Genomic DNA, 25,107 nt, shown 5'->3' with positions numbered 1-25,107 from the left:
TTTTCATTTCTAATTCTATTGATTTGAGTCTTCTCCATTTTTTTCTTGATGAGTCTGGCTAACGGTTTATCAATTTTGTTTATCTTCTCAAAGAACCAGCTTTTAGTTTTATTGATCTTTGCTATTTTTTCCTTCATTTCTTTCTCGTTACTTCTGATCTGATCTTTACGATTTCTTTCCTTCTGCTAACTTTGGGGGTTTTTTGTTCCTCTTTCTCTAATTGGTGTAAGATTAGCTTGCTTATTTGAGATTTTTCTTGTTTCTTGAGGGAGGATTGTATTGCTATAAACTGCCCTCTTAGAACTGCTTTTGCTGCATCCCATAGGTTTTGGGTCATCGTGTTTTCATTGTCATTTATTTCTAGGTATTTTTTTATTTCCTCATTGATTTCTTCAGTGATCTCTTGGTTATTTAGTAGCATATTATTTAGCCTCCATGTGTTTGTATTTTTTACAGATTTTTTCCTGTAATTGATATCTAGTCTCATAGCTTTGTGGTTGGAAAAGATACTTGATACGATTTCAATTTTCTTAAATTTACCAAGGCTTGATTTGTGACCCAAGATATGGTGTATCCTGGAGAATGTTCCATGAGCACTTGAGAAGAAAGTGTATTCTGTTGTTTTTGGATGGAATGTCCTGTAAATATCAAGTAAACCCATCTTGTTTAATGTCATTTAAAGCTTGTGTTTCCTTATTTATTTTCATTTTGGTTGATCTGTCCATTGGTGAAAGTGGGGTGTAAAAGTCACCTACTATTATTGTGTTACTGTCTTGCTAGTTGTTTGGCATAGGGTGTCCAGTACTGGAGCTTGCTGGTCATTGAGTGGAACTAGGTCTTAGCGTTGAGACAGCGATCTCTGGGACAGCTCTCGCTGATTGATATTACGTGGGGCCGGGAGGTCTCTGGTGGTCCAGTGTCCTGAACTCAGCTCTCCCACCTCAGAGGCTCAAGCTTGGCAGCTGGCCGGAGCACCAAGACCCTGTCAGCCACACAGCTTTTTGGAAGTCTGAGGTCTTCTAACAGTGTTCACTAGGTGTTCTGTAGGAGTTGTTCCACATGTAAATGCATTTTTTTTTAATTAATTAATTTATTTATTTATGGCTGTGTTGGGTCTTCGTTTCTGTGCGAGGGCTTTCTCTAGTTGCGGCAAGTGGGGGCCACTCTTTATTGCAGTGTGCGGGCCTCTCATTATCGCGGCCTCTCTTGTTGCGGAGCACAGGCTCCAGATGCGCAGGCTCAGTAATTGTGGCTCACGGGCCTAGCTGCTCCGCGGCATGTGGGATCTTCCCAGACCAGGGCTCGAACCCGTGTCCCCTGCATTGGCAGGCAGATTCTCAACCACTGCGCCACCAGGGAAGCCCCCTGTAAATGCATTTTTGATGTATTTGTGGGGAGGAAGGTGATCTCCACGTCTTACTCCCCCGCCATCCTGAAGGTCCTCTCTCTTCACACCTCTTGTAGCTAGAGGATCCACACTTCATCTGGAAAGGACATAAATCTGGCAGTCTCACTTCAGGCCTAGCTCATCCACCTTTTTTCCCTTTGTGCTTAGTCTGTTTCACTTGCTCATAGCGGGCCCCGTGCAGAGGCCTTGCCCCCCGCCCTTCAGACCAGAGTTCCTTGTGAAACGGCTGAGCCGACACCTTAGCTTGGGACGTGTACTGAAGCTCCTCACAGGACACTCCCACAATTTTTTTAGAATGAAAAATCAGCCCAGTTGCCTGCAACTTGATATTTTCTACTGTTTAGAAATAGTATCCAAGAAAAATTCAATTCCCTGTCACCAATTCCAATTAAAATATTATTTATGATATACTTCATAAAGTTAGCTATGTGCAAGAAAGAATGAATGCATCTATGTTAAAAATGTTAAACATATTACATGAAAGTGAAAAATGCAATTCATTTTTTTCAAAAGTATTGACTGTTACCTCAGTAACTAAAAATACCAAAGTATAACAACTGAAATACTATGTAAATTTAAATCACCTGTTGTTTTGGGGAAACACCTGTTGTCCCTGAACAATTAACAGTTCAGCAACTATAATACGCAGAGGTTTGAAACTTCAGCTCCTTCAGGGATAATGTCCCAAAGATCCAATTATATCAAACTTTTAAAAACTGAGACTGAGTGAACCACAGTTCCCCCAAAATAATTTCAAAGAACTCATAAAAACAGAGTCTTCTACTCCTCCCTGTCCAACCTAGTTATATCAAAATTTTTTTTCTTGAAAGATTACAGTGTAGAATACTTAACAGTATATAGAAAAAAGGTATCCCTAGAATTCTAAGACATGTATTTTTTTCATTGGTGAAACTACATGTATTTTTTTTTTTTCATTTGTGAAACCGCTCTCTACTTTTCAGAGATTAAAGGAAGAAAGTTTACTCGTTAAGCCACTTGTCCCAACGAGTGATCAGAACTTTTATTCAATTACACATATTGAGAGGGCCTTTAAGCAACGGAACACCTCCACCCACACCTTGGTTTCTAAATGAATGCAATTCTCAACTAATAGGAAACATATTGTAGCTCCTTAGAGAAATGGCTGATGCCAAGGCTAGAGCAAGAATAGGACAAGATTAGCTTGGAGTACCTTATTGCACTAGAACATAAGGAAGTATGCAAAGAACAACTGGGATATTTCAAAAGGCTATAGCAGCCCACTTGATGAGGCTCCCATTGGCCAGGTCTGGGACAGATTATTTTGAGCATCAAAATAAATAATGGTAAAAATGGATTATAATCCATAGAATGAAATAAGAATGCATGAATTCTTTTGGAAGGAAGGAAGGGAGGGAGGGAGAGAGGGAGGGGAGGGGAGTGGAAAGGAGGGTAGGGGAGGGAAGGAGAGGGGAAAGGAGGGGAGGGGAGGGGAGGGAAGAAGGAGGGGTCTGCCTTACAGTAGAATGCCAAAATATAAACATAGAAGAATGATGTAGTTAGAAAATCATCAATCAAGGTTTAGGTTGTTATAGTAATAGATTATAATAGGTAAAATGTTACAGTAGGTAGATGTAAATATCACAGTTGCATAGGTAAAAGCTGGATGAGAGACAGGATATTTACATAATGTCAAAGTATCTCACCACAAACTACTTATTAATTTCAAAAACAAGATGATAATAGCTTTACAGCAGAGAGCCACCTTAACATCACCAATAATGGGACATATTGACTCCACGTGCCTCCACTAGGACACAGTATCACTTCTGTGGGATTCCTCTCAAAAACACATAACCTGAATCTACTCATGAGGGAAAACCAGACAAAATTAAATTGAGGGATACTCTGCAAAATAACCAGCCTATACTTTTCAAAAATGTCAAGGTCGGGAAACAGAAAAACAAAAGGGCTAAGGAAATATTCCAGGAGACTGAAGAGACGTGACAGCTAAAGGCAATGCATGACCCAGCACTGAATATTAGACCAGGAAAAACTTAGCTCTAAAGGACATTATTAGGACAATGGACAAAATTGGTATATGGGCTGTGAATTAGATAACAGTATGGTATCAGAGTTAAATTTCTTTTTTCTTTTTAGTTTTTTTTTGAGTTAAATTTTTTTTAAAGATTTACTTATTTATTTAATTTATTTTTGGCTGTGTCAGGTCTTAGTTGTGGCATGCAGGATCTTCACTGAGGCATGCAGGATCTTTTGTTGTGGTGCGCGGGCTTCTCTCTCATTGTGGCGTGCGGGTTTTCTCTCTCCAGTTGTGGCATGTGGGCTCCAGAGAGCATGGGCTCTGTAGTTTGTGGAACGTGGGCTCTCTCCTTGAGGCGCGTGAGCTCAATAGTTGTGGCACATGTGCTTAACTGCCCCGCGGCATGTGGGAATCTTAGTTCCCTGACCAGGGATTGAACTCGCATCCTCTGCATTGTAAGGCGGATTGTTTACCACTGGACCACCAGGGAAGTCCCTAAGTTAAATTTCTTGATCTTCATAACTGCACTGTGGTTATGTAAGAGAATTTTCTTGTTGTTAAATACTGAAGTATTTGTTATTAAAGGGGTGACTTACCCTCCAACTTATCTTTAAATAGTTCATTAAAAAATATGTTTTCTAACTAAAAATAGAGTTGCCATATGATTCAGCAATCCCATTCCTGGGCATATAGCCCAACAAAACTGTAATTCAGAAAGATACATGTACCCCTATATTCATAGCAGCACAATTCACAATAGCCAATTCATGTAAACAACCTAAATGTCCACTGACAGATGAATAGATAAAGAAGATGTGGTACATATATACAATGGAATACTACTCAGCCGTAAAAAAGAAGGAAATAATACCATTTTCAGCAACATGGATGGACCTAGAAATTATCATACTAAGTGAAGTAAGTCACAAAGAGAAAGACAAATACCAAATATCACTTACACGTGGAATCTAAAATATGACGCAAGTGAACTTATCTACGAAACAGAAACAGACTCACAGACACAGAGAATGAACTTGTGGTTGCCAAGGGGAAGGAGGGTGGGGGAGGGATGGATTGGGAGTTTCGGATTAGCAGATGCAAACTATTATTATATAAACTGGATAAACAACAAGGTCCTACTGTAGAGCACAGGGAACTATATTCAATATCCTGCAATAAACCAAAATGGAAATAAATACAAAAAGAATATATATGTGTGTGTGTGTGTGTATATATATATATATATATATATATATATATATATATATATATATATATAAATAACTGAATCACTTTCCTGTACAGCAGAAATTAACACAACATTGTAAATCAACTATACTTCAATAAAATAAAAAATTTTTAATTTTTTTTTTACTAAGGTATTTTATTTTTCTTACACAAATATTAAACTTTTTTAGACACTGTGAATTATCAATGGCTGCAAGAATCTCCACAGTATTTTTATATTTGGGGTACCTAAATGCCTAATTATAAATATGTTTTTTAAAAGTTCACTCCGGAGGGGCTCCAGCTGCGTGTCACCCCTCTGCCTCGCCAGGACAACGCGGGTGGAGCGTGGGGACCGGCTAGGCCTCCCAGCGGCTCAGACGCAGCCAGGTCCGCGGCGGCGGGGCGGCAGGGTTCTCAGGAGCGGGTCCCTGGTCCCCACAGGCACCCTAGCGGCCGGACCGCAGTTTGCATCACCTTCCCCACCGGGTACATGATGACACAGGTGCAGCCCTACGCGCGTTCGCACGGCCGGGTCCCTGGGCACTGGGACTGAGTATGGCAGGAGGTCCGCCGTTCAGGTGCCCTGGGCTGCACCGAGGCCTCCTCCCCGCTCTACGACTCCAGCCCCAAAGCAGCCATCAGGTCCAGGATGGTCGCGTTCCTCAGCACTCACGTGCGGGATGCCCAGGGACCTCTGGACAGCACGTGGGCTGCTGTGTGGCCTGGGCGCCCGTGAGGCCGAGGCCGTGCACCCAGGGAGACCATCGAGGTGAAGTTCATACACGACCAGATCGCCCCTAAACCCACAGTACAGAGGACTCCCCCACGGGGTCAGGGAGATTGTTCGGGAACAAGGGCTGAAGAGGACTTACCAGGGCCGCCAGCCGGCAGATCCCAGCGGGCCGTCCGCTTCTATGGTCAGAAGCTCCCGGCACAACTGATAGCCAGGGCGCAACTCTAGCTAGGCTCTGAAACCGCTGATCACGGGGTTTCCGAGCTATCGCGAGCGCAGCCAGCGTCTTTGGGAACACGCCTCTGGACTACTTCAAGACCGGATGCAGGGCCGGGAGGCGGGGCAACACCGAACACGTAGACGGCTCCTCGCAGGTCCTGAGGGATGAGGAGCTCAAAGCATTCTACAGTGGCATCGTCCCCCGCCGGGGCCGGGTCTGCCTGGACGTGGCCCTCGTGTTCATCATCTACGATGAGGTAGTGAAGCTGCTCAACAAAGGGTGGAAGACGGACTGAGCCCTGAGGGTCTGGGCGGGAAGACTAAGGATCTATAAAAATAGTGATAGCTCAAATTGAATTATAGGTTGTTGGCTGGTCTTAGCTATTCTCTATTATTATTATTCTATTATTAGTCTTGGATAATTGAACTTTGGCTAATGGAGGAACAGGAGTAGCTGCCAGAATGGGGAACTTCTTGGTGCAATGTATTTAAGGAAATCTCTGTCCAGTCATTAGCTGACCATTCAGCTAACTGAGTAGAGACTTCATTGGTCGGGTCTAATAAAGAATTGAGACTTTACAGAATTAGTTCAGGAAGTCACTAAAAATAGAACACACCAACAGCAACAAACTCTGGAATGGGAAGGGAATCTGATTTCCAGATTTGCCACACAATATTATTATTTTTTTTTTAAATTTATTTATTTATTATTTATGGCTGTGTTGGGTCTTCGTTTCTGTGCGAGGGCTTTCTCTAGTTGCGGCAAGTGGGGGCCACTCTTCATCGCGGTGCGCGGGCCTCTCATTATCGCGGCCTCCTTGTTGCGGAGCACAGGCTCCAGACGCGCAGGCTCAGTAATTGTGGCTCACGGGCCTAGTTGCTCTGCGGCATATGGGATCTTCCCAGACCAGGGCTCGAACCCGTGTCCCCTGCATTGGCAGGCAGATTCTCAACCACTGCGCCACCAGGGAAGCCCCAATATTATTTTTAATGTCCAGTTTTCAACAACAAAATATGAGGTGTGCAAAGAAACAGGAAAATATGGCCCATATTTAGTAATGATAGAAAGGTCAACCCATCAAGAAGACACAACAATTATAAATATATATATGGGGACTTCCCTGGTGGCAGTGGTTAAGAATCCACCTGCCAATGCAGGGGACAGGGATTTGAGCCCTGGTCCGGGAAGATCCCACATGCCGCGGAGCAACTAAGCCCATGCGCCACAACTACTGAGCCTGCGCTCTAGAGCCCACGAGCTACAAGTACTGAAGCCCGCGCACCTAGAGCCCGTGCTCCACAACAAGAGAAGCCACGGCAATGAGAAGCCCATGCACCGCAATGAACAGTAGCCCCCGCTCGCCGCAACTAGAGGCCGCAACTAGAGAAAGCCTGCACACAGCAACGAAGACCCAACGCAGCCAAAAACAAATAAGTAAATAAATTAAAAAATAATAATAAAATAAATAAAATAAAATTTTTAAAAAGCCTAAATAAAATAAATATATATATGCACCTGAAAAGAAGAGCCCCAAAACACTCGAAACAGAAACTGACAGAATTAGAGGGAGAACTAGACAATTCAACAGTAATAGTTGAAGACTTTAATACTGAACTCTCAATAATTGGTTAAAAAAAAAAAAAACTAGATAGCATACCAACAAGGATATAGGAGGCTGGCACAAGACTATAAACCAACCAGATTTCACACCACCTATAGAACACTCACCCAACAAAATATACAAATACACATACACATTTTTCTCAAGTACACACAGAACATTACCTGCTGATTTTATGCCATCAGACTATGCATTGCGGTGTGTTTGGCTTCCTTCCCTCCATAGTATGCTTGCAAGATCCATGTTGATGTGGCTGCAGTTTGTCCATTTTTTATTACTATATGATAGTCCATTTTATGATCGTAACATACTTTATCCACTGTTCTGTTGTTAGACATTTTAATTGGCTCGCTCTACCTTTTGGCTACTTCAACTAATGTTGTTACAAACCTGCATGTGTACCTTTTGGTTCATGTCTGTGCATGAGTATATACTTAGAAGTGAAAGCAATAAGTGATAGAAGACACTTAAGTCACCTTTAGTAGATTTTTTTTTAATATTTACTCTAGCTTTTATTTATTTATTTATTTATTTATTTATTTATTTATTTATTTATTTATGGCTGCATTGGGTCTTCGTTGCTGTGCATGGGCTTTCTTTTTAATTGCAGTGAGCAGGGGCTACTCTTTGTTGCAGTGCGCAAGCCTCTCATTAAGGTGGCTTCTCTTGTTGCAGAGCACAGGCTCTAGGTGCACGGGCTTCAGTAGTTGTGGCATGCAGGCTCAGTAGCTGTGGCTCACGGGCTCTAGAGCACAGGCTCAGTAGTTGTGGCGCACGGGCTTAGTTGCTCCGCAGCATGTGGGATCTTCCCGGACCAGGGCTCGAACCTGTGTCCCCTGCATTGGCAGGTGGATTCTTAACCACTGCACCACCAGGGAAGCCCACCTTTAGTAGATTTTAAGTGATTTTCCAACATGGTATGAAAATTTACTATCAGAAGTATCAGTTTCCTCTTGCTACATAACAAAGTAACCAAAACTTATTGCCGTAAAAACAATAGCCATTTTCTCATATCCCGTGGAGTCTGGGTCAGGCATTCAGACTATTTAAGGGTAATATTTGTGAGAGACTGTGTAGTGTGAACTTGGTAAGGATTTTGGATTTGAGACTTCTTTTCCTTTAGGCAGGAGTTTATTCAAGCTGCGGTCAGAACTGGTGAGCTGATCTCAGACTAAAAAGCCTCAGTAAAACCAATTAAAAGATAGGATACATTCTGTGAGTAAATATGCTTTAGGGATTCAAAGAGAAAGTTATTTTTTCAAGAAATTTAAAGTGTAATATTGGGAGGTACATATAAAAAAGAACACCTAAAAGCACTCAGATTGTATACATTTCATGATGGAATTATGTGAACACAAATGTACAGAGGGTCCATGGAGGCTTCTCCCCAGATGACTCAAAAAAGATTCCAAGCACACACTGGAATTGTTGGTGAACAAGGAGGTCTCAAGAAGCCTTATTTTCTGAACACTAGTTTAGAACTAAACTAGAACTTATAGTTTAGCACAGTCTTGCATCTGAAAGTTGTTTTGATTGACAAAAGTCAGGCAGAAGCATAAACTTACAAGTTGTTAAGAGTAGGCAGTAATAACATCATAAATGGGTTTTATGCCAGATTAAGTAGGTTAAATTTAATTTTGTGGACAATGGAGAGCTGTTTTAAATAAGTGAGAGCCATAATTTGTTTTATGGCCATAATCAAGGTTTAGAATATTCCCAACAACTAAGAAGTTCTCTTGTGCTCATTTGCAGTCAGTCTCCCCTGACCTCATGCCTGAAACTACTGATCTGATTTCTGTCACTATAGTTTTCCTTTTCTAGAATTTCCTATAAATAGAATTATATAATATACAGCCTTGTCACTTAGCAAAATATTTTATATTTGTATTGGTCATTTCTTTTCATTACTGAGTAGTATTCCACTGTATAAATCTGTCACAACGGTTTATTCACTAGTTGATAGACATTTGGATTGCTTTCAGTTTTGAGCTATTATGAATAATTCTGCTCTTCAACAAGTTTTTGTGCAAACATAGGTTTTTATTTGTCCTGGGTAAATACTCTGGAGTAAAATTTCTGGGTCATAATGCAAGTATATGCTTAACTTCATATGATATACCAAACTGTTTCTTAAAGATGCTGTACCAGGGGGCTTCCCTGGTGGCACAGTGGTTAAGAATCCACCTGTCAACGCAGGGGACACGGGTTTGAGCCCTGGTCCAGGAAGATCCCACATGCCGTGGAGTAACTAAGCCCGTGCACCACAACTACTGAGCCTGCGCTCTAGAGCCCGTGAGCCACAACTTCTGAGCCTACATGCCACAACTACTGAAGCCCGCACGCCTAGAGCCCATGCTCCGCAACAGGGGAGGCCACCGCAGTGAGAAGCCCATACACTGCAATGAAGAGTAGCCCCCGCTCACCTCAACTAGAGAAAGCCCACACGCAGCAACGAGGACCCACTGCAGCCAAAAATAAATAAAATAAATAAATTTATTTTTTTAAAAAGATGCTGTACCATTTTGAAACTGCATTAGTAATATATGACAGTTCTGTTACTCTATATCTGTGCCGATGCTTGGTATTGTAACTCTTTTTGATTTTAGCCATTTCAATGGGTATATAGTGGTATCTTGTGCTTCATTTTGTTAGGGAACACAATTTATTAACATTTTAACGAATAGTGTGTATGGAAAAATAATCAATACATGTTTCATTATCTGTAACTTACAAATACTCTAAAATGCCCCAACCAGTTACAATGGATTGTCTTTTTTTTAAAACTTTACTAAGATATAATTCATATACCATACAGTTGCCCCCATTTAAAGTGTACAATTCAATGATTTTTTTTTTTAGTGTATTCACAGTCATGCAAATATCAGCACAATCAATCCTAGAACATTTCACCATCTATTAAAAAAAATTCAACACTGAGAAAGAAGAACCCTGTGCACTGTTGGTGGGAATATAAACTGGTACAGTCACTATGGAAAACAGTACGAAGTTTCCTCAAGAAATTAAAAATAGAACTACCATATGATCCAGCAATCCCGCTCCTGGGAACATATCCAAAGAAAACTAAATGACTATCTCAAAGAGATATATGCACTCCCATGTTCATTGCAACATTCTTTACAATAGCCAAGATATGGAAGCAACCTAAGTCCCCATCAACAGATGGATAAAGAAGTGATATGTATATATACATATATATGTGTATGTATATGTGTGTATATGTGTATATATATGTGTATGTATATGTACATATATATGTGTGTGTATATGTGTGTGTATATGTGTATATATATATATATATATACACACACACATATACATATAAATACAATGGAATATTATTCAGTCTTAAAAAATAATGAAATCTTGCCATCTGCAACACCATGGATGGACCTTGAGGGCATGATGCTAAGTGAAATAATTCAGACAGAAAAAGACAAACACTGTATGATTTCACTTACATGTGGAATTTAAAAAACAAAGCAACTGAACAAAGAGAGCAAAAATAGAGTCATAGATATAGAGAACAAAGAGGTAGTTACCAGAGGGGAGGGGAGTTGGGGGCATGAGAGAAACAGGTAAGGGAAATTAAGAGGTACAAACTTCCAGCTACGAAATAAATGTCATGGGCATAAAATGTACAGTGTGGGGAATAAGTCAATAATAATATAACATCTTTGTACAGTGACAGATAGTAACTAGACTTATCCTGGTGATCATTTTGTAATGTATAGAAATACCAAGTCATTATGCCATGCACCAGGAACTAACATAGTGTTGTAGGTCAATTTTACTTCAAAGACAAACTCACAGAAAAAGAGATTAGATATGTAGTTACCAGAGGTGGGGGCTGGGAGGTAGGAAAATAGAATGAAGGTACAAACTGACAGTTATGAGTTAAATAAGTATTAGGAATTTAAAGTACAACATATAAATATAATTAACACTGCTGTACGTTATATATGAAAATTATTAAGTGGGGTGTTAAAATCCCCTGCCATTATTGTGTTACTCTTGATTTCCCCCTTTATATCTATTAAGATTTGCTTTATGTATTTAGGTGTTCCTATGTTAGGTGTTTTAGGTGTATGTTATGTATTAGGTGTTCCTTTATGTATTGAGGTGCTCCTATGTTGGGTGCATATATATTTACAATTGTTATATCTCCTCGTGGATTGATCCCTTGATCATTATGTAATGTCCTTCTTTGTCTCTTGTCACAGTCTTTGTTTTAAAGTCAATTTTTCTGATGTAACTATTGCTACTCCAGTTTTCTTTTCGTTTCCACATGCATGGAATACCTCTTTCCATTCCCTCATTTTCAGTCTGTGTGCATCTTTAGATCTGGCGTCTCTTGTAGGCAACATATATATAGTCACTCTGTGTCTTCCGATTGGAGCATTTAGTCCATTTAAAGTAATTATTGATGGGTATATACTTTTGACATTTTGTTGTTTGGGGGTTGTCTTTGTAGCTTTCTTGTTCCTTTTTTTTTCTTTTGCTCTCTTCCCTTGTGATTTGATGACTATCTTTAGTATTATGCCTGGATTTCTTTCTCTTTTCTGTGTATCTATTATAGATTTTTGGTTTATGGTTATTATGAGGTTTATATATAGCAATCTGTATATATATATATATGTGATTAAGTTGCAGATCCCTTAAGTTGGAATGCATTTTAACATCCTTGCATTTTTACCCCCCTCCACTTTTTTTTTTTTAACATCTTTATTGGAGTATAATTGCTTTACAATGGTGTGTTAGATTCTGCTTTATAATAAAGATGCTACCAGAAAACTACTAGAGCTAATCACGTTTACTATTTTTGACATCATATTTTAGTTTTGTGTATCCCTCAACTTATTGTGGATATAGATGATTTTATGACTTTTATCTTTTAACGCTCATACTAGCTTTATACATGGTTGATTTACTATCTTCACTGTATATTTGCCTTTACCAATAAGATTTTTCCTTTAGTGATTTTCATATTTCTAGTTGTGGGTTTTCCACTTTTTAAAAACCAATTGTTATTCTAATCAAATAATCTGGTACTAGCTTGAAGGGAAAAAGGAGGAAAAGCATAGAAGAAAGGGAGCAGCTTAGGCTTTTTAGCTGCTACGAGAAAAAGCAAGGTACCTTTACCCTTGAAGCATATCTTCCACAGACTAAAAAAAATTTTTTTAATAAAGTTTTATTTTTCAAAATATACAGTTGGTGGGACCTATTCACGCATCTTCATCAGCAGCTGGAGCATCTCCACCCTTGGTATTTCTGGTGTAAATTACTTGAGCTCTGTGCTTTGAAACCAGTTTAGTAAGTCCTTTACTAAGGAGCTCCTGAAGGGCTGCCCTGGCCAGGGAACCACAAACCTTCAGTTATCTCAGGGACGGCAGCTGGAGTTATAAGCTTATAGTTGGGTACTTCTTTAGAGTTTGTCTTACGTTGCTTTGTCAAACAAGACTAGGTTATTGAGCTTGTCCCGAACTTTGCCTTTGGACCACTTCTTCTTTTTGGCCTTGCCCCCAGATTTGTTCACTGGGTCTTTGTCTTTCTTGGCTGACTTTCCAGCATCCTTCTTCTTCTTGTCATTCTTGGGCGACACAGCGAAGCCGGGAGAGCAGCTGTTACCACTGCGCCTCGCTAAGATGTCGGACAAAAAGCCACAGCCTAGAATCTGTTTGGCTATTTACAACATAGGATGTACCTATAGCTCTGATATTTTATGTGCATAGCCATGTATGTTAATCTTAATCAAAAGCAGATCTGCTTGTTGTTTCTATGTGTTCATCAGGGATTACCTATATCAAAAACTCCAATCTTTCAATGATTGCTTCTCTCCAAGCATTTAACAGCAATTATTCAGGTGCCTTGTCTCTGTTTGTGTTTTGCCTTGGAACTCCCAGACACTTAAGCCAACAATTTCTGCTTGGTAGAAGTAGCTCAGAATACTGCAGGCAGTAGGGCTTTTTTTGGTCTTCAAAGTATAACCAGGCACTGCCTTGGAAGTTAACTATTTTCCCAGAGAACCAGTAAAAATTAATGCACCACTTCAAAGAACTGATCATGCAGCTTTTATTTACCACTTAATATCTTCTTGGGCATGGGAAGGATTTTTCCTTTCAAGACTACCACATGCTTAGCTAGCTTATAGTACATATTGCAGAGGATTCTGTGAAGACTTTGCATATAAAATACAAAAATCTGTTACATATACATCCATTTAACAACAGTTTGTACATTACAATGAGTGCCAATGTCAAAATAACTCCCTGTACTTCACAAGCAGCATGAATATATTGTGGCAGCAGCAGATAGAAACTTCCCCCAACGGGCAGACAGTGTTCACACAGTGCAAATGCTACTAGAGCACAGACCAACAAGGTCACATCTTTTTTTCTTTTCTCATTAGTGAATACACAAGTAAAAGATGGAAGGGTAAAGCAATGGGGATTTGGTGGCAATCAGTTTTATTGTGCAGGTACACTGTATTACAGGCAGACACACCGGCAATTGTAAATTAGACACAAACATTAATTAAAGAAATGGCTGCTCTTTATCACCAAAAAAGACAATTTTATACTTTGTTTTGATTTCCAATTGCCAAATTTCAGGTGCCTCCTTTTCACATATCAATAAATTTGTGATGATCTATCTAGTGTGACGAAATATATTCCAGGAATAAGGAATTCAGTAGACTCTCTAAATCAGTTGCCTATATGACAAGTAGCACTGAATATTCCTAGGGAAAAAAATAGTAAAAATCTGTTCCACGTAGCTTTGGGAAATGAAGGCCAAAGATATAAATGTTCACGGGTCCTTTTGCCATTTGTTCACTAATATCAACATTCCACAATGACAAACTCTCAGTTATTAACTCTTTTAAATAAATATGTGTGCCCATGCACACCAACACAAGCTGCATTGGGAGACCATGGTTAATGTTACTAGTTGTACAAATGACTTGGCTGGTCAAGATGAAGGCAGTTAAGTGTAAAACTTAGAAACGTGCTTAGAAAACTAAAACAAATTAATTCAACAGCACTAAGCACTAAGGTTCAAGTATCTTAGCACCTCTCTCAGCACCATGGGAAATTCCCAATATTGAATAACAAAAAGTTTAAAAAGCATAAAATCTGATGAGGTTTTAAACTTGATACGGGCCAAGAGCACAGTTCTTGCCCTTACACTCTTACCTTCCAACAATACCTGACCTACATGGCACTCTTGCCTAGGAAGAGTATCCCAGGTACTGTAAATGAAAGTCAGAGAGCACTTCATGGAGGGGGAAATACAGATCTGGAAAACACCAAGTCCTATAAGGACGCAAGCTTTCTGAAAAACACCCAGAGTTGATTTTTTTTCCCCAAGCAAACACCACTCTCAAGTGGAAGTCCACGATAGTTTACCTAAAATTCATGATGCTACTAAAACTCACAATTATATTCAGCACCAGCTAAGAGGATGTTTTGCTAATAAACACTTAAATTGTCATTTGTAAACCCCTTTTCCAAACAGAAGCAACCCCAGAACATAGCATATGCAGCTAGGTTTAGGTACTATCTATGGCAGTGTTTTTCAAACTGTGAGTAACAACCCATTTATGAGTCAGGAAGTGAATTTAGTGGGTCTGAAAGAGCATTCAAAACGGTGGTGGGGAGTTGGCGGGGAGGGATCAAAGCAGATCACACATAGTATGTACCATTTCACAAAACATTTTATTTCAGTTAAAGATTTTATATTCATTCTTTGTTTCTCTCTCCCTCCCTCCCTCCCTCCCCTCCACCCCACACACACTGTTCTGGGTCATGATGAAAAAAGTTTTACTATGGGTCACAGTCAAGAAAATTTTAAATACTTTGGTTAATAGAGACCACAAAAAATAACAACACGGAGTTTCCACCCTGGTGTTACTATCAGCATGGGGTCAGTATTGAGTGTAAGCCAATTTTGTGCTTGGAATCCAAGGTGAGCTAGAGAGTTCTCCTTTTACTTTAATAAACACTTATGTTAAATTTGCTTTTTCCCCTTACCCTACATCCTTCCTTAGGCAGGGGCCTGAGCAGCATAAGGAAAGGAAGAAACCCTAGCTGCAATTATTTACTTTGAATGGTATCAGGTTATTCACAGATGGCTAAGTAAAATGTTTTCCTTTCTATCCCATAGTCGTGACTGTTAGCATAAAAGCGGGTAGAAAATTTTAATTTGTCTTTACAGTTTTGAGATTATAAATGGTCTAAACTAAGCAGTCACGATTTCGTTGTTGGTTTGTGTTTTGCAAAATACATAACAGACAAAATGAACAATCTTGTCCTAATCTACCTTCATCTGCTTATAAAAGGAGGACGATTACATGGAGACCCAATTTTCCCTCCATCTCAACCTGTAAGGTTGGTAGATAATCATTTTCTAAAAACCAATCATCTAAACAAATGACAAGACAATGTTCAACTTCTGAATTGCAAGAATCCAGTGGTGCTTACATAATGGGTCAGTTCAGTTCTGGTGCCAGGACTGCTGTACCATCTCATCTTGGGAGTTTCTCAGGTAGGCCAGGGTTAGCACTGATTAGCAGCAGGTTGTAAAAGAAAGTGTCCTGGGCAGGTCATCCATTACCCAGGTTCCAGCCTCGGCACAGGCCTCTGAAAGGAAGCTACGTCATCTCATAACCTGTTTCTTCAGGTGTAAAGAAGGGGGTTAAACTAAGTAGTTGATACAGCCCCTTCCTGAAATAACTTTTTAAAATTTGGATGCAGTTCTAAGATTTTTATGCAGCTTCTTCTGCAACTTTGTCTATTCCTTTAACAACAGCTTTAACTCTTTCAACAGCTATTTCTGTCAGTTTCACCTATAACCACCTCTCAAATATCCAAGGTTCCATTTAGCTTATTCAGCCCAGATACTTTTAAAACATCAAGTAAAATAAAGCTAATAAGGAACAAAATTTAAGGCATTTTTTTTTTTTTATTTCAGCCAAGGAATGATGCATGCTACAGATTAATCTTTACTTTTCCCCACAAAGAATACCACCATTTCAACCCCCAATGAACATGGCACTTGTTTGTTTCTTCCCCTTCTAATTTATTCCAGATTTTCAAGTGTTTTCTTCAGTAACGATGCTTTCTCCTGCAGCTCAGGTCTGCTGTCTGTCTCCATAGTTGCTAAAGACTCAATCAGGAGCACTCTGCATTCAGATGTCAAACTTTCCCACTGTTTAGATTCTGAATGGAAAGAGAAAGAACAACAAAAGAATCCTTATAGAAGAAGCAAGCAGAGAATCCAAAACTATTCTTTCTGCTTTTCTTCCACATATCCTATCCCCAAGATAAATGCAAAGCAACCCCGTGGTAACAGTTCTGTATATAATGATCACAGGTTTAAGAGTTGTCTCCAAACCTAATTACTGACAATAACCTGAGGGCCAATCAGGGAGTTTCATCCTCTGTCCCCAGAGCCGGTGGGACAAAGAGAATGAAGGGAGCCTGAAGCCAACTGGGAAGCAGGAAGTACTGAGGCAGGGCACACAGTAACAAAAAAGCTATTTCAGCAATTGAGCTGAATATATCTTTGTAAGATATGCTCAGTAAAAAAAAAATCCTCAATAAATTTCATAACTGCAAAGACAGTTCGAACAGATGACACTTTATTACTCCTTTAAGAAAAGCATCAGAGAACTACAGGCATACTCAAAATATTAGAAATTCATAAAGTACATCAGATCCTAAATCTTGTTTATGAGGTTCTGATACTTTCTGGCAATGTGGTTTCAGGCAAGTTATTTCACTGTTGAGCTTCATTTTCCTCATCTAGAATATATTCATACATATTTGGCAAACTGTGAGAATTCAGAGATATATCTAAGTGTCTAGCTCTTCTACTTCAACAAGGAAAAAAGGGATTATGAGACGTGTAGTGTCGCTGAGTCTAAACGGCCTGTTTCATGGAGCCCTGACAGAGGTGCTTGAATTGCTAAGCAAACAGAGAGACAGAAGGAGAAACAGCAGATACACAATGCTCTAGAGAAAAGTGTTCCATATTCCCCATTCTTCATCCACGTGGTTAAAATAATAAAAAGAGGAAAATGAAAAACGAAAAGAGGCCTCCTTTTGAAATCAGTAACAGATACACCACTGGAGAAAATGCTAACAGTCTTCTTTTACCAGTGATAGAACAGACCATTAGACGAAATCTGCTTCTTTGCAAGACGGTTTAAAGAAAGGAAAACAGAAAAAAAAAATAGGATTAAGAAAACTGCTATCAAATTCGATGACTCAGGTGGATAATTGTTAAATGTTCTCCTAACTCCACTTTTCAGTGTCATTGTTTATTTACATGCGTATAGTGAGCTCTGTTCTGCCACTGTCAGCCTCTTGCTGTAATTAACCAAGATTAACTCAAGATTCACAATGGAAACCAAAACTTCATTGAGATAACCATAGCTTCATAATGCATTAAAAGTATATAAAATAAAAGAGTACCAAATTTAACACTTCATAAAATTGGAAGGTTTTAGCTATGCATATTCCACTTCCATGTACAAATATATTAATTTACATTTTGGAGTATATGCTTATTAAAAACAACAACAGAAAATAAAAAAAATTCCAAAAACATATGCCATAAAGTCTCCTGGCTTTCCGGTCCTCCAATGAGAAGTATCAAGAACTCACCTTCAAGTTTTTTAAGCAGCAATTCTAACACAGATAAAGCTTCTGTTCTCACAGATGAGTAGGTCTTATTTTCTAAGAAGAAAATCAAATAGTTCACATTATTTGTTTTATATATGCCTTACAAACAGAACATCTAAGATTAAGTTGGTGTTACCAAAAGAAAGATGTTCAGAAATTATAAATTCAGGGAAAGATACACGTGCTCCTAAGTAAGCTTCCCTTAGCCAATTATCATCAAATACTTGAAATGTGCTATATGTCCACATTCCTTAACTTAAAAAAAAAAGCTGTCAAACATACCAAATATACCAATCTCCACAACAAATGGCAATATTTAAAGGACCCATTTTAGAAGCCGACTTCACAGGATACCTAAGAAAGGTCTTTAGGTTTGCATGACCTCTTCATTTTACCAAAGAACATTACATCACCCAGGGGTAAGGCCAACTTAGGGACACCTGGCTGCGACCCAACCCTGTGAAGACTAGTTTCTCAGCTGCCAGTTATTTATCCAAAAGCATGCGGCTACCTCCAAGAATCACAACTGAAATATGCTTCCTTGGTGTATACTCTAGACACAGCAGCTAGTTCACAGTGAAACTGTTTACTGAAAAAACTAACACACAACCAGACCCGAGACAAAGGAAGCAAAAGATGAGCTTATAACAGGCTGTCATGCTACGAAGTACGCAAACGCTTAAAAGAATGGTTGCGAGCCAGCAACAGGACACAGGAGACAGCTCGAAGAGGCTTCCACTGGCCAAATCTGGGATAATTTGAGCAACAAATTAATTAAGGAAAATAATTATAAACAAAGGGGAAAATAAAGGAATCCATGAATCAATATGGATAATTGATAAATAAAGAGTTCGAGAGAGGGAGGGACCTTGCTTATGGGAGGATGCCAACTGTCAAATGGTAAATGTGGAAGAAGTGCTAGAGTTGGAAAATCGTCTTAGTAAAAGCTGGTTCAGGAAAAACCCATCAATGCATGTTAAGTCCAAAGGAGATACTTTGAAGAGGAGCAGGTTATCTGAATGGTCTTAAAGTGTGTTTCCACAGGCTGCTTATCAGACAGAAGGGGGAAAAATAGTAACCATACAGCAGAGGAAACTGAGTAGTACCTTGACCAGGGAATCAAAATTAATGCAGCCAATGAGGGCAGGTGGACACTGTGTGCCTCTTGATGTGAGAGGACATAACATCACTTATAGAGCAGCCCTACTGGGAATTCATAACCTGGATCTCATCACAAGGAAACATCAGACAAACACCAAATGAGAAACATTGTAGTTTTAAATGGGGGGAGGGGGAGGCTTTTCTTCAAAATTGTCAATGTCACATAAGACAAAGAAAGGCTGAGGAAGTGTTCCAGATTAAAGGAGACTACAATGATACGACAACTAAATTCACTAAATGATTCCGGACTGGATTCCTTAATGGAGGAGAGGAAAAAATTATATAAAGAACATTACTGAGTCAACTGAAAACCCAGAATATGAATGGTTAAAAAATACTGCATCAATGTTATACTATCTAAAGTTGGTACGTAAAAGAAGGCACACTAAAGAATTTAGGAGGAAAGGGGCAAGATTGTAAGCAATATACTTTCAAATGGTTGAGGAAAAAGTATGTATACAGAAGTACAAATAATAAAGTAAGTGGTGCAAAATGTTAACCGGTGACTTTGGGTAAAGGATATACAAGTATTACATGCATTATTACTGTAACTTTTCTGTAAGTTTGAAATTATTTCCAAGTACAGGGTTTTAAAAAATACTGGTCACAAAGGTTTTTCTAATCTAGGTGTTGAAATCCTAAATTACAGTTCCAGATTAATACATTCCAGTTTGGGGGCACATATTGAGTATATTAAATAGGAGAGTTCAGTAGTTGTTCCATAAATTTAGTTCCTTGCACAAGGCAGGGAATGTTTGAAGTTTAACTCCTTGAGCTTTAAAATGAACACTCCTTATCTATGTTAATTTACCACTCACCTAAAGAATATGTGATTGATTTACAAGTTTCAAGCAGAATTTCAGCCAGAGCCTCAGGATCTGCATGTTCTTCTTCTAAAAGCATTAATCTGTACAAATCAGAAAGCAAGATACAAATACTAGTTATTAAGAAACATTCCAAAACCCTTCTGGCACAAACAATTTCAATCCGTATATATTGCTTTATGATGTCACTTTAGCTTTTAGTTTTAAAATTTAAAAGAATTCCACTGCAGCAGAAACTAACACAGCGTTGTAAAGCAATTATACTCCAATAAAGATGTTAAAAAAAAAAATCCACTGATTATATATAAAATGCTAAGGGGTAGGGGAAGGTGAAATAAATGACTGAACTATGAAGCAAATTACCCCTGAAAAAAGGCATTCATTGACTGTAGGACTCCCAGCTGCACTTTCCACGTGCTGAGTTTCAGCTGCTCACACATCAGTTTGCAAAGCTCTTGACGATAACAACCTGGAAAAAAAGAATGGGGCAGAGCAGGACAGAGCATGTGAAGGAGCAAGAGACAGAGCAAGTGAGGGGAAGACAGAGAGACAGAGAGAGACAGGGACAGAGAGGAACAGACGGAGAGAGAGAGAGAGAAGGGGAGAGGAAAAATTAAAATAACAAATGCCTTTAATTAAAGCCATGACATTTCGGAAACACTTCAGCATGACTTTATGCCCAATTCCCACAAACTTCCCTGATCAGAAACACCCCCTCCCCCCAAAATCCTATATATCTGTTCATAAGTGTTCTTTGTCAAGGCAATATCCTTTTCTAAGGAACTGCTACAGAGTCTAAACCACACTGCCTTTTCCCCATAAAACACCCTGAGTGACAGCCAAAGAGAGCAGAACTCTGGAGGCTCACAAGCTTCTGCATGTTGTAAGCTTAACAAGAGTCAACGGTGCTTTATTCAAACCTGTTATGCCAACTGCACTTGTTGTTATAATTATATAATTAATATTATGCTAAGTGATGAAACAGGAGTGTAAAACTCAACAAAGGAGTTATTTTTTAAATGCTGCAGAATTTACTACGGTTCACAAATGTAAAGATGGATGAGGGTAAAAAAATCTAAACTTCTGCACTTGAATTGCTTCCTAAGAGACTGTAATTTCTTTCTCCACCGTAAAGAAGCAAAACCAGAAACTGAAGATGATACATTATGAGTAAGACGTATACGAGAAGCCAGTGTGGACCAAATCCTCAAAGGCCCTGGCCCTTCCCCCAGGTGATCACCAATCCAGCAAAGGTACATTTCTGTTCCTTATACTAAAACTGCTTTGCGTAGGTATCATCTTTTTATATAATTCCCGACTTTAACTTCTACCTATCAAGCAGAAGTTAGTAGTCCTAATGATGTCAAATAAGTGGACTGCCACTGCAGTCCATAACATAATACCAAGAAATAAGACCTCTTACAAATCTGTATCTTTTGGAAAACCCTCCCTATACATAGCAGATATACTTTCTGAAGTTCACACAAAGGATGGCAAGGCTCAAAGACAATCTTAAGCCTGATTTTAGAAACATCCAATCACAGTCAACAATACTTTTCATAACACTCATGAATATTAAGATGTAGGATGCCGTGCAGGAACCAACACAAGGCGAACTCCTACTAACTACAACCCAATCCAACAGTAAAGGTTTACTCTTTATTTACTTAACCCTTTGGAAAGATATGTTCAATTCTGGAAAACTCTCAGAAAGTTTCAAGTTTCTCAGGGAAATAGAGATTTCATTTGCTTATTGAAGATTTGGCAACAAGGCCATTAATTTTGAGATGAAGAGACCTCACTAATAAGTTCTGTGGATTCCTCTGAATATAGCACCATAAAGAAGAGTAAAAGAATTCCTTTTATAGTCAAACCATCTACATAAAATGTATCATGGTTGTTATGGGCTGAGCTGTGTCCCACAGACTCACATGTTGACATCCTAACCCCAAGTACCTCAGAATGTGACTGAGTTGGGAGACAGGGTTTTAAAGAGACCATTAGGGTGGGCCCTAACCCAAGACGACTGGTGTCCTTATAAGAATGTATTGGACACAGAGACATGGATGGCCATTTACAAGCCAAGGAGACAGGGCTCAAAAGAAACCAACACTGCTGACACCTTGATCTCAGACTTCTAGTCTCCAAAATTGTGAGAAAATGCAGTTCCCTGGTTGAAGTCACCCAGTCTGTTGTACTGTGTTACAGCAGCCCTAGAAAACTAACAGTCAATGAGATTATCTGCCAACGTAGGAGTAAAATTTATACTGGATAATTCTCGCCGTTAATCAGTCAGGCTCTACAAGAAACAGCAGCTATAACTCGTCACACGGAACACCTTTGCTGTCATGAAGTAACCCCTGGCCACAGCACTTCTTCAAATGCAGGTTCTGCTGCTTACGTTGGGTCTCCACATTTCGGGGCCAGGCTTTGCCCAGGCCCTCAAAGGCTCCCAGCAGAGATTCCAGCTGGAGCTCCTTTTCCTTCTCATTCTCATCTTCATTTTTGGTTGTCTGGACTCCAATGCTTTCAGGTGAGTTCTATGACGTGTCAAAAAAAAAGGAAAGCAAATTTTAATTTTTTTTCCTTCAAAGTTACAGGCATACTATTAAAACAATCAGGGTACCAGAGTACGAAATGTTAACCAAGAATTAAATGCTACAGTCTCTACCATGAGTTTTTCTATTTGTAAAAAGATTTTGTAACAGGAGTACTACACCTCTCCAATAAATTTCGGAAATCCTCTAAAGGAATCTGTAGGAAAAAGTGAAAAAAATACCATATATGTAGTATTTTGAGTACAACATAAAAAAGACTTGCATTAGAATCACGGAATTAAAGGAGGAAGAACCTGGTAATAATCTAAATCCAAACTCCTTCTTAATAAGATATGGAAACAGGCAGAGAAGTGACTTGTCCAGCAAGCTGGTGATACAGGCTCCCAAATCCATACACTATCACTATGTAGGTAACAGAAATTTTTTTTCTGAGAGTTAATTATTTTACTTTGAATTTATTTTTCTGTTTTTATTTTTTTTACAAATCTTTATTGGAGTATAATTGCTTCACAATACTGTGTTAGTTTCTGTTGTACAACAAAGTGAATCAGCCATATGAATACATATATCCCCATTTCCCCTCCCTCTTAACAGAAATTATTTAAACAGCTTTTTTACAACAGCAAATTAGCAGCAATACAAGAAACAGAATGAGAATGCTATTTAAAATTTTTCATGTTTCACGAAAAAGTAAATAGGTAAACCATACTCTTCTTTCTTTGAACCAGTGCCCAACCTTTAAAAACGAGCACTTCATTTTCCAAATGAAACCAAAGTCTGCTTTTGATCAAAGTCCCCCAGCACGTGGCAGAGTCTGTCTTCACTCTGGGGTGCCCGGGGTGGCTGCAGCACATGCCTTCAAGGCAAAGCTCATCAGCAGCAAGACAGGGACTGTCCGCCCACTCCAACACCACTCTCGGGAACGCACCGCTCCCATGGCCCTGAGGTTCCCGGCTCGCAGGATGAAACCCTTGCAATAAACTCATCGTTCCGCTTTTGTTTTTTAAAAAAACAAAAAACAGCCACCCTTCTCCCATGGAGGGGAAACGGATACCTAGAATGAAGACTACTATTCCCAGCCTCACCTGCAGCCAGGTGTGGCCACCCGGCTAAGCACTGGCCAGTGGGATAGAAGTGAAAAGGCCCTGTAGCAGCTTCCAGGAACTCTCCTTAAGAGAGAACTGACATACCTACTTTGATCCTTCATCCTTTCTTCATCTCCTCTGCCATCACCCACCTGGAATGCAGATACACGGTGGACCATGAAGACAATGGCCACACCCCAGGGAAGGCAGAGCTGGGAGCTGCAAAGAGCCAGACTCCCTAAACTCTTCTGTGAGAGACTAACGTCTACCTTGTTTGAAGCCATGATATGTGGGGATTTTTCTGCTATTTGCAGCTACACGAATCCTACTAAAATATGCAAACAGGACACAGGAAAATCTTTTCCTTCTTTCTTTCCTTTTTTTTTTTTAATTTTTTTAAGTATAAACCAGACCTGAAAGGATATGGCGATCATTACCTTCTTGATGAGAGGTATGACAATGTCAGCAAACTCCTGGAATCTGTCTTCTTTGGTGGCCTTTAAGACATCCCCTGCACAGCTGATTGCTGCAATCTTGTATTTGGGATTCTCTTTGCAACACTCCTTCAGAACAGCCTGGAGGATTTCACTGGCGCCAGGCTGACTGGGCACAGGCTTCTCCAGCTCTGCACTGCAGGATCCATACAAAAGCATCACAACAGTTAACAAAGGCTGCAGCTTTCACGTGCAGTTTAAGAAATGGCATCTTCACTGAAGGAACATTTACCTGCAAGCTGTCACCACACAGGCAATGGCTTTCAACAGTTCTTCCTAAAGGGTTGAAAGATGAGGGAATACTATATTAAGCAAACGTGTCATTTACATACACTGTACATGACTATAATTACCTCATAAATTTTTAAAAATTATGACAACAAAAATTAACCAGAGTCACCATATCTTTGACACACTTAACTGTTTAACAAGCACATCCACAGAGTTTTACTCCAAACCACGGAAGCAGGGTAACTGTCTTCCTCTCCATTTCATAAAGCCTGGAGAACCAACTTGCCCAAGGTCACAGAGGCAGAAGCGTCAACAATGGAATCAGAACTGTGTCTGACTCCTAGACCCCGTACTTCGTCTACAGTTCTGCACTGGCCACTACTGGCTTCTACCACGTCAACCAGACGGTATATAAGGCCACAGTCTCGCGCTCCCCACTGAGTAGTCACTATGTATAACCTACCATCACCCTTGTATAAAAAATGACTTTTACTAATTCAGAGGCCCCAGAGATGGGCATCCTCAGCCCGGGGTTTAGACACAGCTTGCCTTGCTACTCAATTTCACATATGCCCAAATTCTGATCTGTTCATGCGGTCAACAGGGACAAAAGGGTGACCACTTGGTTTAAGACTTCTCTCGGAAAGCTGAACATGATAAATAAAAATCAACCTCCAGCACTACTGTGCAGTATTCAAGGACACGTGGGTTATACTTTGATGAAATATCACATTTAATCAGGCAAAGTTTACCCAAAGCTTCCCAACTGCCCAGGAAATCTGGTTTACAAAAACAACCCATCTGATGTCCCACAGAACA

General features: G+C 39.6%; 1 protein-coding gene and 2 pseudogenes across 5 annotated transcripts in view; 1 reads left to right on the top strand and 2 right to left on the bottom strand.

Annotated features, from left to right (window-relative positions):
* Positions 1-5,307: 5,307 nt before the first annotated feature.
* On the top strand, positions 5,308-5,906 carry LOC137770659 (tricarboxylate transport protein, mitochondrial pseudogene; annotated as a pseudogene).
* Positions 5,907-12,435: 6,529 nt separating this feature from the next.
* LOC137770912 (small ribosomal subunit protein eS25-like) lies at positions 12,436-13,406 on the bottom strand (annotated as a pseudogene).
* A 2,785-nt stretch (positions 13,407-16,191) lies between these two features.
* ECPAS (Ecm29 proteasome adaptor and scaffold) overlaps positions 16,192-25,107 on the bottom strand; it is a 98,515-nt gene continuing 89,599 nt past the window's right edge. For all 5 annotated transcript variants that reach the window (XM_068553826.1, XM_068553825.1, XM_068553827.1 and 2 more), the window contains 7 exons: positions 24,290-24,333; positions 24,001-24,193; positions 22,322-22,460; positions 20,284-20,389; positions 19,915-20,003; positions 17,918-17,989; positions 16,192-16,468 (listed from right to left, as the gene is read on the bottom strand). In XM_068553826.1, the coding sequence (XP_068409927.1) occupies positions 16,329-16,468; positions 17,918-17,989; positions 19,915-20,003; positions 20,284-20,389; positions 22,322-22,460; positions 24,001-24,193; positions 24,290-24,333 (783 nt within the window). In that variant the 3' untranslated portion in view covers positions 16,192-16,328. The remainder of the gene's footprint in view (positions 16,469-17,917; positions 17,990-19,914; positions 20,004-20,283; positions 20,390-22,321; positions 22,461-24,000; positions 24,194-24,289; positions 24,334-25,107) is intronic.

The sequence above is a fragment of the Eschrichtius robustus genome, chromosome 10 (genome assembly GCF_028021215.1).
Source record: "Eschrichtius robustus isolate mEscRob2 chromosome 10, mEscRob2.pri, whole genome shotgun sequence".
NCBI classification, from domain to species: domain Eukaryota; kingdom Metazoa; phylum Chordata; class Mammalia; order Artiodactyla; family Eschrichtiidae; genus Eschrichtius; species Eschrichtius robustus.
The sequence above is the reverse complement of the archived record's forward strand: the minus strand, read 5'-3'. Positions and strand labels throughout refer to the sequence as shown.